General features: G+C 34.7%; 1 protein-coding gene across 1 annotated transcript in view; it reads left to right on the forward strand.

Annotated features, from left to right (window-relative positions):
• The window catches only part of Tenm1 (teneurin transmembrane protein 1), an 827,344-nt gene that overhangs the window by 635,587 nt on the left and 176,786 nt on the right, over positions 1-14,971 (forward strand). The window contains exons 15-17 of the mRNA XM_006981543.4: positions 8,624-8,809; positions 11,210-11,233; positions 13,097-13,243. Coding sequence (XP_006981605.1) covers positions 8,624-8,809; positions 11,210-11,233; positions 13,097-13,243 — 357 coding nt within the window. The remainder of the gene's footprint in view (positions 1-8,623; positions 8,810-11,209; positions 11,234-13,096; positions 13,244-14,971) is intronic.

Genomic DNA, 14,971 nt, shown 5'->3' on the forward strand with positions numbered 1-14,971 from the left:
GGAAGACATGGAAGGATGGTGGAAAGCGCCAAGGGAGGTGGAAATGAGCACACAAAGTTATCTGCTTTCTATTCTTGAGACAAGCATTTTGCATACTGTATTTTAATTGTTCTTCTTTTATACTAAATGTATTGAAACTATAAATTTCCTCAAAGTTCCTAATTTGCATTTCACGAGGTTATTTTTTTTTTGCTTTCACTATAACTTTTATTTTCTTTTTTGATAATTTCATATATGTACATCATGAACTCTGGTTATTCTCTCTTCCCACCTTTTCCTAGCTCTCTCCTACCCCTGACAACTCTTCAGTCCTTACAAATCCCTTTCAAACATCTATTTTTATCTTGTTTTTTGACTCACTGGTTTTAAGCAAGGTTGTCTGTGTGACTAAGTGTTTCAAACTACCTATTGGAGTCAGTAGGCTCACCTACAAGATACACAAGTGAAAACAATGACTGCACCTCCCTCAGAATCCACCAGCAGGCAATTAGTCAGTAAGATGGGGTGTGGTCTCCTAAGTCCCTCCTCAACTCATGATTGACTAATGACATACCCAGTCTAGTCTAGTCAACTTCAGCTGCTGTGAGATCATGATTGCAATGGTTATGTTATATCCACAAGATAGCATTTTGAACACCTTCCCTCTGTCTCCCAACTTTTACATTCTTTCTGCCCCATTTCCTAAAATGTTCCCTGAGGGTAGAGAGGGTGACATGAGTGCCCTGTCTTGGATTGAGCATTTCAGTGTCACTCATTTGCAACAGCTTGAATAGCCATGATTCTTTGTATTTGCTGCAGTTTATTGCAAAGAGAAGGCTCTCTGGTTAAGGTTTAGTGTACCATTTGTTTATGGGTATAATTATAAATATTTAAAGGGGTGCTGTGCTATCGTGTCTTTACCCAAATAACTATAGTACAATCCAGACTAGTGTCTAAAGCCTCCTCAGCCATGAGCTTTTGACTGAATTTACAGTACACAGAAGGAATTTCCTCTTGCAGAGTAGGCTTAAAATCCAATCAGAGAGTGGTTTGTTTCCACCATAATAACTGTGGCACTGCATCACCAGTGGGCACATCTTGCCATGTGGGCTGGTATTAGACTTTTTTGTAGGGGGGGGGGTGGGAGTTGGTTTTTTGAGACAGAGTTTCTCTGTGTAACTTTGGAACCTGTCCTGGAATTTGCTCTGTAGAGCATTCTGGCCTTTAAACTCACCGAGATCCACATGCCTCTGCTTCCTGAGTGCTGGGATTAAAAGTGTGCACCACCACCACCACCATGTGAACTCTTAAGTTTCATAGCTAGGTAAGTACATTGATGCCTTTTTAGCCCAGAAGCTTCCAAAGCACCTTTCAGGAAAAAGGAAAGCTAGCCAGGTGGGAAGAAGTTTTTAACTCAGTTACAGCTTGATTTCTATCTTCATAATGTTTAAAAAATATGATTTTCATTGTATTACTTCTAATTTCCAATGTGATTCTGGATATAACCCATGACTTATTTTAAAGTGTTTAAGGAAATCTTTTCTGAAATGTTAGTTTTGTAATACATTTTTATTATCTATTTCTAAATTTCTTGCTTTCTGCTGAAATAGTACATGAGACTTGGCTTTGTGGACAAATGTTTTTGTAGCCTTTATGGGCATTCTTCTTCATGTGCTTAAAACAACACTTATTTTATAGTTATAGACTCAGGGTTCCACTTATGTTTGGTATTTTAAAGATATTTGTTGGTCTATTCAAATTTTCTACATCCTCATCGATTTTCAATTTCTCATGACTGATTTCAAAATTGTCCATTTGCCTTGCTCCAACTCTATAAAGCTTTACATGGTTTGTCTTATGTATTTTGAATCTGTGTTTTCAGAGTCTGGATTGCTATACCTTCCTGGTGAATTATACTTTTGTCATTAGATAATAACTGGATTTATCCATGATAATGCTTTATGCTTTGAAGTCTACATCATCTGATATTATTATACGCAATTTTTCCTTGGTTGCTGTCTACTATGCTTCTTCCTTTTATTTATGACTTCTCTTTATTAGTATGTTTTAGCAATCTATTCTTGACTGAAAGAAAATACTAGATTTTCCTTTTCATTCAGTTACAAAAACTCTTTTGTTCAAATTCAAGTTCAATTCCTTTTTCATTTACTAAGATTACTGATGTGTTTGGATTTACATCCTATAATCTTCTTTTGTGTCTCCTATTTATAATTTTCTCTTTGATTTTTCTCCTTTCTGTCTTTTCTTTGAAGGAGTTCTTTTTTCCCACTCTACCAGTTAGAAAGATATGTTCTCTTGCTGTTTTTAGAGGCTACCTTTAATTTTAAACATATTAAAATGTGCCACCCAGAGAAAAGTATACAAAACTCACAACATACAGTTCTATGATTTATCAAACTATGGAATGTCTTGTAACTGCCATGCAAGTCAAAAATACAGACTGGAACTTGAGTGCCCTTTTGTAACCACCCATTCCCAGTTTCCACCATCTTTCTCTCTTTGTCTAGGTAAGAACATTGGTGCTCTTCTTCCTTTTCTTTTTTCTTTTTTTCCACAGTGTCGCAACCATAGCCCAAGCTAGTTGGTCTTAAACTTGCAACATTCCTCTTGTCTCAACCTCACTAGACCTAATGAGCCACAAGACTCAACAATCCTGTCTTCTATTACTTGCCCGCTTTTGAAATCTTACAATATGTATGATTTTTTAAAATTTCTTTCATTCAGCATTGCTTTTGCAGATTTACCCATATTGTGGCATTTTGCTATCAATTATTTTCTTACAGTTTATCATTTCTTCACACAATTGCTACAACTAATTATTCATTCTATTGCTGATGAGTGTTTGAAATGTGTCCACATTTTGTCTAGCACCAATAATTCTTCTGTGAACACTTTTATACATACCTTTTGAAAAGCATGTACTTGTTTTCAGTCTGCCAAGAAAATCCTAAGTGGTGTGACTGTGGCATAACAGAATATATATATATATTCAACTTTGGCGGATAATGTCAAATACTTCTCCAAAGTGATCACACCGATCTACAGAGCCTTCTGTGGTGCATGAGACTTTCTTTTGCTCATGTTATCTGTAACATATTACTATTTGTGTTGTTCATTTTACTTTTAACTGTTATTGTGTTTTTGTAAAGGTATTTCCTCTTTATTTTCATGTTTATGTCCCTGATATGTGGTAATATTTGAATTTGGCCATCTAGTTATGCTTTTCTATAATGCCCATACTTCTGGTTTTTTACTATTAATTTGAAATTTTTAAAGTATTCTAAATGTATGATCTTTTTAGTGATATATACTACCCACTCAAATATCTTTTTTCTGTCTTTTAGTAGGTAACTATTAATTTTGATGGACACAAAATTATTGGATTTTACTCTCATTGTTGTATTTTGATGACTCCTTTAAAAATTGTTTTCTACCATAAAATCTAGAAATGATTTCCTAGTGTTGTGTTCCAGCAGCATTCTTAGATAGTGCTTTCTACATATGATTTGAAATTACTTTAATGTACATGATAATGTAGTTTTTCTGCTGGATATTCAGTCTTTCATACCATTTAATTTTACATAATACTCTCTCTGCATGTCTGTAGGGTCGCCTTCACCATAAATTGAGTGTTCTTTATGTGTGAATTTTGGTGTGTGTAGCTCGGTAATAGTAAGTTCTAAGTTAGTAGAGCATTGTATCTTGATACTTGGTCCTGCTGTCAACTGCACTGCACAGTGTCCTCACAAACATGCAAACACCTAGACAAAGATACTAAGATGCTCATAGGTCTCATTGTTAAATGAAAGCTGTTCAGGAAAATTGGTATCTTTCAAAATTGGGTTTTCCGGTCCATGAACACCATATAGCTTTCCATTTATTCATGTCATATCTCATTTCACTTCAAACATTTTTTGGTTTCAATAGAGGGCTTGAACATATTTTGTGAGATGTTTTCGATTTAATTACATTACATTAGTTTTGATAAGTGATAATTACATTTTCATGCATTTCATTCATTTGATTTCATGTGAATTTTTCTTTTCCCATACTGTCTTCTGAAGTGTGTCACATTGTCCTACATTTTTCTATATATTAACTTTGCTAGAATTTTACATGTAGTTTATAGTGACTTCATAGGACACATTTTAAAGAATCTCCTCTTTTTCTATTCTTTGGGAAATTTGATTCAGGATTATTAATCTTTTCATCCTTCAAACTTTGATATATTTACAAGTATGGTCATCTGAGACTAGAGTTTTCCTTATGAGGATATTGTTTGCTGTGGGATAGAGATCTTTAAATACTATCCAGTTTCTTTTGATTTGTGCTGTTATAAATACATGTTGTGGTTTTATGGTAATTGCCTACTTCACAACATGTTCAAATGCAATGACAAAAAGCCAACTCATTTGTACTAATTTCCTACTTTATATTACTGATATTACTTAATAGAGTCCTCCCTCTGTATTGGGGGCTTGATCCACTCACCACAAAGGAATTATCAACTTTATTGATCTAGGCAAATAAAGTATTGTTTTTCTTTAAACTTTCTACAGTCATCTGCCACTGTTTTATTACTCTCAGTTCTTCTAATTATCATTTTCTTTCTTCCACTTTCTTTGAATTTACTTTGCTATAATAATGGAAATTCCTTGGCCATTTTTCCTTTCAGGTGTTTTTGTTGTCAGCTTTTTTTATTATTAAGACATTTTTTATTCATTTTACATACCAATCACAGATCCCCCTTTTTCTTCCTCCTGCCCCTCCAGCCTTCTACCCCAACCCACCCTCAGCTGAGTCATCTTTTTTATTGAAAAAATTCATACAATATGTTTTCATTATGCTTTTTCCCTCCTCCAATTCCTCCTAGATCTTCTCTACCTCCATACCTATCCAACTTTGTGTTCTCTCTGTGTGTCCCTCTGTTCCTCTCTAAAAAACAAAATGAGAACAGAAAAGAAGAAAAAATCCACACAATAGAAACCAAAACCAACAGAAGACTAAAAAGACAAAACAAAGCAAAGTGAAATAAAAGGTCTACAAAAAATTCATTGTCTTTGTTTTGTGTGGGCCTAGGCATATAGCCTACCCTAAAGTGTGGTTTATATACGCAGTGAGACTCAGCTGGAGAAAAGGTGATTTTTTATTTGCCAATGGGTATCAATTGCAGATAGCTTCTAGGTTAAAGACGGGAGCACATGTCTACTTCCCTCTGTCTTTGCTGGGACCCTGTCTGTACTGAACTTGGGCAGGACTTTCGCATGCTTTCACAGTCTCTGTGAGTCCATATGTATATCAGTCTTGTTGTGTCTGGAAGACAGTTTCCCTGGAGTCATCTCTCACCTCTGTGTCATACAATCTTTTCACCTTTACTTCTGGCTCTTATAATCTATCCATCTGCTCCTCCTTTCTTTACCGTAGAATTGTGGAGAGTAACCAATGCCTATCGATTTTTCAAGGTGTGTTCTGCCCCCACAAGACTAGCAAAGCTTAACCCAGCTTCTAGGCCTCTCTATCTTCCTCTACCATATCTACCAAACACTGCTACAGGAAAAAGCATCCATGAATGTCAGAATCATCTCACTGAGGTTTTTTTTTTTTTTTGCCTAGAGATTGATACAGTAATTCTTTATTACCTTGGGAAATCTACTATCTTCCAAAATATTTAAATATATACTTTATCTATATGTTCTAGTTTTTATTAGAAAGAAATAGTAAAAAATATTGGATTCTATTATTAGAAACCAGGTCTTATAATTAAATTTTATATACTACCTTGATAAAGTATTTCTTGCCTATCTCATCAATAATACAGAACTTTACAAGTATTTCACTTAGGACATTCCATTTCATATTACTATACAATAATATTTCCTTTCTACATTATGTCCTAGCTCACAAGTTTTTAGTTATCATTTTCTGTCATTTAATCAATGCTTCTTTCTTTGTATGCTTCGAAATGTTTCTTCAGTCTTGCGTTGATGAGGTTTGTTTAATCAGGCCTCTCATCTTAATAAGGTCTTTCACTTTTTAATGTCATGGGGAACTATGAAAGGGAGCAGATCATGATTTCAGATTCATAAGAACTGCTGTTGCAAGATCAAATTATCTATCAGAAATGTGGAATCAAGATGTATGGATCTCATGCTAGGGCAAGATAATTCTATCTAAGCCACCACTTAGGAAAATGCTCACCTTTTAAAATATATTTTTCAGTGTTCTAGACTTTTTGTATGACCTGGCGAACCTGCAAATGGCTTTCCATTTATTTTTACTTAGTCCAATCTGGCCCTACAGCTACTACTTTATCAGTACAGCTCTTTCTAAACTCATTGAGAGTTTCTTGTTGGGTAAATCTAGTGGGCACTTCTCATACTGTGTCTGACAAAAGTAAACCATAGTCCCATTGGATTTCTTTTGAAATCGCATTGCCTTTTTCCCAGTATCCTTCAATAGTGCTTTCTTTTCTTCATGATATTTTTGTATATTATTTTTATTAGCAAATAATAAATTGTGTCAATTTCATAACAGCTTACTTAGTTTATTAATCACTGAACATTTCAGAGTACATTTCAGAGGTTCTGCTATCATATATCTCTTTCAGTGTTCCAACTATTTCCATTGCCTATATATTAAGATTGCCAAATTTACATCTCCAGACCTAGCCTGTCAAATACATATATTCTAGTAATTACCTGATATTTTCATGTAACTCAGTATACATATCATAAAGCTAATGTTTGGTGTTCTCCTTGTGAGTCCCCAGACATTTTTCATTTCATACATAGCAGCATTATCCATTCATTTATTGCTATTTTTATTAACTTAAACTTTCCTTTAACCAGCATATTGAAACTTGATAAACTCCCATTGATTATACCTCTAAAATATATCTCCAATCAGTCCACCAGCCACTAGAGATGTACATATTATTCCTCCTGGTATATACTTAACACAAGTCAGAGCATGTTAACAAATTGTTCAAAGATATTAACCAGAGATATCAGACATTCTTTTGTTTTGTTTTGTTTTTTTGTTTTTTTCAAGACTGGGTTTCTCTGTGTGTAGCTTTGGAGCCTATCCTGAATCTCACTCTGTGGACCAGGCTGGCCTCGAATTCACAGAGATCCGCCTGGCTCTGCCTCCCAAGTGCTGAGATTAAAGGCATGTGCCACCACCGCCTGGCTCAGACATTCTTATTTCATATTTCAAACCCATTACTTTCCATCAATCCCAAGCCTGCAAAAAATAATCAGAGGCTTGAAAGATAGCTCAGTGGATAAACGGCATGTTCTGCAAGACTGAGGACTAGAGTTTCTATCTTCAATACCACATAACAAAGCAGGGAGTCCATCTGTAACCACAGCACTCAGGAAGCAGAGCCAGGGGATCCTAGGGGCAAAGTGGATCACTACATTAGCCAAAATGGTGAGCTGAGGGTTCAGCAAGAGACTCTTCCTAAGTGAATAAAGTGGCAAGCCATCAACAATGTTATGTAACATCAAACTCTGACCTCCACACATAGATATACACATGTGCATGGATACCTGCATATATGCAGTTACATATATGTGAACACACATACTATATATACATATTAAACATTAATAAATTAGTGACCAAATCAATCCAGATTTAAAAATCTCTACAGGTATTGCTTTATCATAAAGGTATTGTCCCATCCTGAAAATTATCATGATCTCTATAGAATTTATTAATATTATTGTTACTGAATAATTCTTAATATCAAAATTAATTTCAAATTTTAGACTATAAAAATGACAACTCAACTTCCAGAATACCCTTTTTTCCATTCAAGGATGTATGACCATTAAAACCCAAACATATTGGATTCCTTCAATAAGCTTTTGTCCCTTTTCCTTTAGCAGAAGAATTAGATAAGAAAGAAGCTTGCCAAGCTCTTATTTTGGTTTATCTACTGTCAGGATTTTATTAATATTCAACATTTCTCATCAAAAAGTCAAGGAGACAAAGCAGACAACTTCAGCAAAGACAGCGCACACCATCATTATATTGGCTAAACACTGAATAGCATTTCAAGAAAAGAAGGCTGTGTACTTTAATCAACCAGGAGTCATTTCATATGCTTAAAATAAATACAAATATTGATTGTGTGATCAGAGAAACCAGTTGATTGATGTCATTGGGAGCTTTGCCTTTTGTGTATTATAAATTTTATTATCTTAGTTTTTTTCAATGTTGTCTTCCTAAGTAAGCTTAGAATACTATTTTACTGTGTCATCATCCACTGTGAATACATATAGTATCATAAAATAACTCAATATTATCTGTGATTCTAATGAACTTTTAAGGAATTCTCTCAGATGTTTGTTGGACAAACACTTCCTTTCTAAGTCTTGATGACATCATCATTTTATAGACTTCTTCAAATCAATTTGCCCTAAAATTTATTTTATACATAAAATCTTGACTACCTTCTTTGGAAAGTCCCTTGTATGTTTATTCAGATACAAGAAATGTAAGTGATATTTTGTTATCAGTGTAGCCTGTGATGTGTTGTTCATTCTGATACCTTTAGAAAGGAATGGTTGTTGGCTTTAACTAAATGTGTTAACATGCCTTCTTTGAATTTCCACAGAGCTCTGTACCATGGAGTGTGGTAGCCATGGGGTCTGCTCAAGGGGAATATGCCAATGTGAAGAAGGCTGGGTAGGACCAACATGTGAAGAACGTTCCTGTCACTCTCACTGTGCTGAGCATGGTCAATGCAAAGATGGAAAATGTGAGTGTAGCCCTGGATGGGAGGGCGACCACTGCACAATTGGTAAGTATCACCATATTTTGACTAAAGTAAGTTGGGATAATTGAACAAGTAAGGCAATTCTAGTGAGTCAGTTGCCATGATATTCATAGAATTTGAAGTTGGAGAAAAGGGGAAAGGAAACACTGGCTACAATTGTTTTGTGAACTGGAAGGTTTCTTCTTTAATAGTATTTTACTGATTTCTTCTGTCATTTCTTTTCTCATTACTTCAGTGCTCCTTATATTGTCTGCTTTCAACCACTTTGAGTTACTCAATGAAAGATGACACATTGGAATAAAGTGTCATTAGTTAATAAGATAAGTGCTTTTGTTGACAGTAACATTCACTGTCCATTTTTCCTTTTGAAAAGTATAGGTTATTTTTGTTGAAAGCACCTACAGGCAATTTCATTAAATGGGACTACTTTATCAGAACCCATTTGATATCATTAGAGGCTGCCTTTAATGTATATGAAAAAGGCACTCCTGACCTATTATCAATAGAACATCTATATTCAATTGTCTATCTTTGTTTAGTAGTACAGAGTTTATGCTGAAGTATTGACCCTTTCTCACAGCCTTGTCATCAATTTACAAATTTTCAAGCTGTGCCCAGACAGAACACTCTGTAGACAGGGGGATACCTATGTAATAGTTAACATATCATGCAATATTCACAATATAAAAGATATTATTAATATTTAAGATTTCTAATGTAAAATAGTTTTTTGATCAAAACCTTCTATTTATGTACATATCTGCCACAAAGTTTTCTTGTATTTTGCCTTAATTGTATTTATGGTTTCTGTGATAAAATACCTTGAGAAAAGCAGCTTGGGAGAGAAAGAGTTTATTTTTGCTCACAGTTCCAGATTAAAATTTATCATACTAAGGAAGTCACATTAGCAGGAGCTCTTAGAAGTTAGGAATATCATATCCATAGTCAGAAACAGAGCACAGTGAATGTATGCATACTTGTGCTCAGCTCACTTTTTCCTTTCTTATACAGTTCAGTGTCCCTGCATAGGGAATGATACCACCCATATTAGGTCGATCTTCCCATCTCAATTAATCTCATCAAAATAATCTCCCATAGGCATTCCCACAGATGAACATGATCCAAACAATATGTTATTGAGACTCTCTTCCCAGATAATTCTAAGATGTGTCAAGTCACATTCAAAACTAACCATTGTACATGTACAATGGAATAAATACAATTGTACAATTCCCATTGTTCTACTAAAGACATGGGTCACAGTGTCCCATTGGCATTTCCATTACTAGAAAAAAATGTACGCCAACCAAAGGCTACAGTTATCTTTTGGTTTTGGTAATTTCTTTTTATTTTTAAATTATTTGTGTAATATGTTTTAGTATATCCTTTCTTCTCTCCTCACTCTTCAAAAACCTCCCATCTTCCTACTCACCAAACTTCATAGTTTTCTCTCTTAAAAGAAAAGAGACAAACCCAAATATATATACATAAAATTACACACAAAGTTATTATTTGGGTTTGTGTTAATATACTCCTGAACATTAGCCTGCCTTGAGTAAGGTTTTTGATATGCAGTTCATTGTCAGCATTTTTCTCCTAGTATACTGTATTATGGCTTTCACTTTTAGGTGATATGATTTTGTTGCAATGGTTGGATCAGTCAAAGCAATGCATAATATATATGTATATGTAATATATACGTACATATGATTTAAATAAATTGCATTACTATTCTACTACAGGTACAGTAAGTCTTGATCTATGACTGTGGAAATATTTAAGATTCATTAAAAAGGTGGTGAGGGGTGATTCAGATGAAGCTTAAGTAATTACATTCTGCACTACAGTAAGTTTATTGCCTTCACATGAGACTAAATATTATGATAATTACCAAAGGTGGTTGCTCCAAAACTCCCTTCTAAAGACATTCCTAATAAGAAGATAAAGCTAGCCGGGCGGTGGTGGCGCACGCCTTTAATCCCAGCACTCGGGAGGCAGAGACAGGCGGATCTCTGTGAGTTCGAGGCCAGCCTGGGCTACCAAGTGAGCTCCAGGAAAGGCGCAAAGCTACACAGAGAAACCCTGTCTCGAAAAACCAAAAAAAAAGAAGATAAAGCTAGTCCTCTTTCATAGAAGTTATTACTGAAATGTGAAAAATGAAATTCTTATACTTTTAGTGAAATATGACACTTTTTAAGGAAGCCTAATAGTGTTTCTTACAGAAAAGACATTAATAACTTTCCCACAGAAAATATTATTCACAAAATACACAGGGCAGTGTACCAATTTTTGAGCTTCAGGCATTTCAGCAAGGCATAGTTTGCCATTCTCTTTGCAGACAACAGATGGTAAACCATTAGTATATGTTGTATAATTTTGGTCTCCCAGAAATTTATTCAATCATTCTTTTTACTCCCCCTTTAGCTCACTACTTAGATGCTGTTCGAGGTAAGACTTTTTCTTAATAGCAGAAATGTGCTTTCAAAGAAATGTGCATGTGGGAAAACAAGGGTGGTGTCTTGGTTTTGTTTCTTTGTTTCATTTGGTTGCTTGATTAGTTTCTCTCTGGTTTTTACTTTGGGTAACTTTATTTAAATGTAATACTGCTGTGTTTATACTAATGAGACTGGATGATAACTTGTTTTTCTAACACCCAAGTCACTGTTGCTACAGCATACAATAGGCTGGCAATTTTAAGGACTCCTTTTCTGCGTTCTTTTGTAAAAAAAAAATGTGGGGGAGGTTGCACATATACACATACATGTCTACAGACAATTATTAAATAAAATATGTTGAGGTACACAGGTGAAGTATTCTTCAAAACAATATATTTCTCTGTCCACATATAACATTCTTCTGTCCTTCTAAGGGCAGAATTTTCCCCTATAAGTACCTTATCTTTTGTCCCTCCAGGGATTTGCCTTTGACAGAAACACAAGGGATTTTCTGTCAAATACGTGGTGTTTTTCTGTCCCAAATCACCTTGAGTTTTATTTTCTCCATTGAGTACCCATTAGAAGAGAAGTAGAGAAATTCCTTTTTCAAGGCTACGTATACTCACTCTGTGTCATGACTAGGAGATATGATACTCATAAAACTTATCATTCTTTCTGTCTGACATCTGCTAATTTAAAGTTTTAGTTCCTTTCTCTGGGCTATTGATAATTACTTGCAAAACCATTTGGAAAGAAGAAGAGGTTACTTCTATAATATTTTTAAACCTACATTTATACTTATCCTTCTGAAATTTTCTTTTGAAGACATATAGTAAATGTTGATTGGACTACTCCTAGAAAAAGCCAGGTCTGGCCGTGTATGACTATTGGGAAAATATTCAATATATGTATATCATTATTATTATTTTATTATTGTGTCCATATATCTACCACTGATCACTTAGAACATGCATAGTTTCCTTTTGATAGAGCCTACCTCTGAACTATTCATAGAAAGAGTAAGACACATTTCAAGCAGGTACTAAAAAAAAAGAAGCCTAATTCTAAAGAAGTATCATTGCCTGTGTTTGTGCTTTAGTAATTAACTAAAAATATTCAAATACTATACTTTCTCGTGACTATATTTTTCCAGTTATTCTCTAGAATTAAAAAAGTCTATGTGTAGCATATTTTAATCCCATAATAATTTTCTGAGTACTTAATGTTATTATTATAAACACAGTAATATGCTGGCTTTTACAAGAAATACTGTAGAAGTAAAATTCCCAGTGCTTGGCCCTCAGATCAATAATAATCTTAAAAATCTGAATAGACACAAAACAAGTGCAGCACATTTCTAAGGAATAAGCAAATACACCATGGTGTGGTCTGAATTACAAACCAGCATACCTATGTCCTGAAGCACTAGATCACAGGGGGGAAATCATCACAGGCTAGAAGTAGTTGAAAAAAGTTTCTCTTCATAGAAACTGCTGTCTTTCTACAACTTACTAGTCATAACTACATACAGCATCATCTATCCAGTTTTGATAGAGATGAGGAGATACGTTTTTCAAAAAGAAACAAAAAAACATTTCTTGTCCCCACCACAGTTTTCCTCCTATATGAACCAGAGATTGGGAATTGGGGTTAGCATTAATAACACTTAATTGGCTCTCTAAGGAAAAACACTGCAAAGTCAGGGATAACAAGTTCCCTGGGAAGGTGTTGCAAGTAAGCAAGCTCCTCTTGCATTTATTCAGCACCTCATCTGAACGGAGCCCAGATGATTAAGTTCTTCCCTGTGGGCAGATACATCATTGTTGGCCAATCCCATTCTGATATCTCTGATTGTTACTCCCTGCTGTCTTTTCAGATGGCTGTCCAGGGCTCTGCTTTGGAAATGGTCGATGTACCCTGGATCAAAATGGTTGGCACTGTGTGTGTCAGGTTGGTTGGAGTGGGACAGGCTGCAACATTGTCATGGAAATGCTTTGTGGAGACAACTTGGACAATGATGGAGGTGAGTTACTTACAAAACATTCATGTAAGAAAGCAATAGACTTGCCTCTAGCACAGCAATGACCAATCTGGCCAAGGGCAAAATTAAGAATCCTAAGTATCTATATTATTGATATATATGGGGTTATACTATTTTAAATTTCAATAATATTTTAAAGATATTGTTTATGGAAAAATACTATGCCTGGGCAATGTTCCAAATGTTTTTCATGTATTGTATCTCATTTAATTGTAAACCACAAATAGATACAGAGTGTGTCTCAAAAACTAATAAATAAAATATCATGTTCCGTTCTTAAATACAAAAATTTATTACAAATTGTATGTGTCCTCTGAAAGTCATCAAGTATTACTAAGAGACATGGGAGGGAGCTCTAAATAATTAAATAATGAAGAACAAAGAAAATATTTCATTGTGTGTACATTAGCACCTGACAACTTAAGGTCATTGTGATAATTCAGTTTAACATAACTTTTGTATAGTTTCTAGGCAAGAAAACAAGAAATTAACAAACTGCTTTTCTAATTACAGTATCTTGGGTTAAAATGAAATAGATTATTAAATGTGGGTCCTATTTTCTGTATTTGTGAGACAATTACATTTCTTATCATTTCTATCCAAATAATGAGCTTAAACCCATAAGACAGCAATTAGTGTTTAGGCAAAGATAGGAATCCCTGTAGCAATCTCCCTAACTAAGGTAACTCAAATTGGTCAACTCTGGATTGTTTGACTCTGCTTCAATAAAAAAAAAAGTGAAAAGTAATTAAGGCAGACATACAAAGTCAGCTTCAGTCCTCTACATATATGCTTAAACACACACACACACACATACACACACACACACACACACACGCATACACACACACACACACACACACACACACACACATACATACATGTATACACCACACACATGCACATCATATACACAAACACAAGCAAAAGAAGTTTCTTCCTTTACATGTTATGGATGGGAAATTAGAATTAAGTGCATAGAATGTGGTTATATGTATTAAATGAGATAGTTAAAGTAACCACAATAAATATAATGGAGGACAACAGAGAGAGGGAGGGGGAGAGATTGGGGGAATACACCACTTTATTTGTAAAAATACTAATTCCTACCTATATAAACTGAAAACCTCATTTGGGATGCAGAATAAGTTTTTCTTTTTCAAGTGAATGGTATATAGATCAACTGCTTGGCCAAGGTTTATGGCCCTCTAAGACTCCTGTTTACTTTCCCTGTTTTTATTATATGCATCTTTTCTGGGATGCTTTCTCTTCACTCATATTTCTCTGTCCACATCTCCCATGAAGTCTCTGACTTTTGCTTCCTCCATCTCTACTGGTGCTTATAGTATACACCATACAGTCACATACTTAATTACATATCTTTCTGTTTTACTTGATATGTGTCAGGCATGACACATGTGCCATAGCTATTTGCCAAATATAATTGATAATGACAGTAAGCTACTTGTATGCAAATTTACTATGAACCAGGCACTGTGCTAAGAATTTTATGTGAGGTATCTAATGTAACCTCTTTGGTGTAGGAACCTCAATTGATGATATTTACAAATTATCAAACTAGGCACAGAAAAATAAATTAAGTTTATAAAGATTATATGGCAAGGAACCGAGAGATTTTGAGTGTAAGGCCAGGTGATGCACCTCATTGGTATACTATAGAGATTTACTATCTGATGTGTTGGTTGAAGA

The sequence above is a fragment of the Peromyscus maniculatus genome, chromosome X, assembly GCF_049852395.1.
Source record: "Peromyscus maniculatus bairdii isolate BWxNUB_F1_BW_parent chromosome X, HU_Pman_BW_mat_3.1, whole genome shotgun sequence".
Lineage (NCBI taxonomy): Eukaryota > Metazoa > Chordata > Mammalia > Rodentia > Cricetidae > Peromyscus > Peromyscus maniculatus.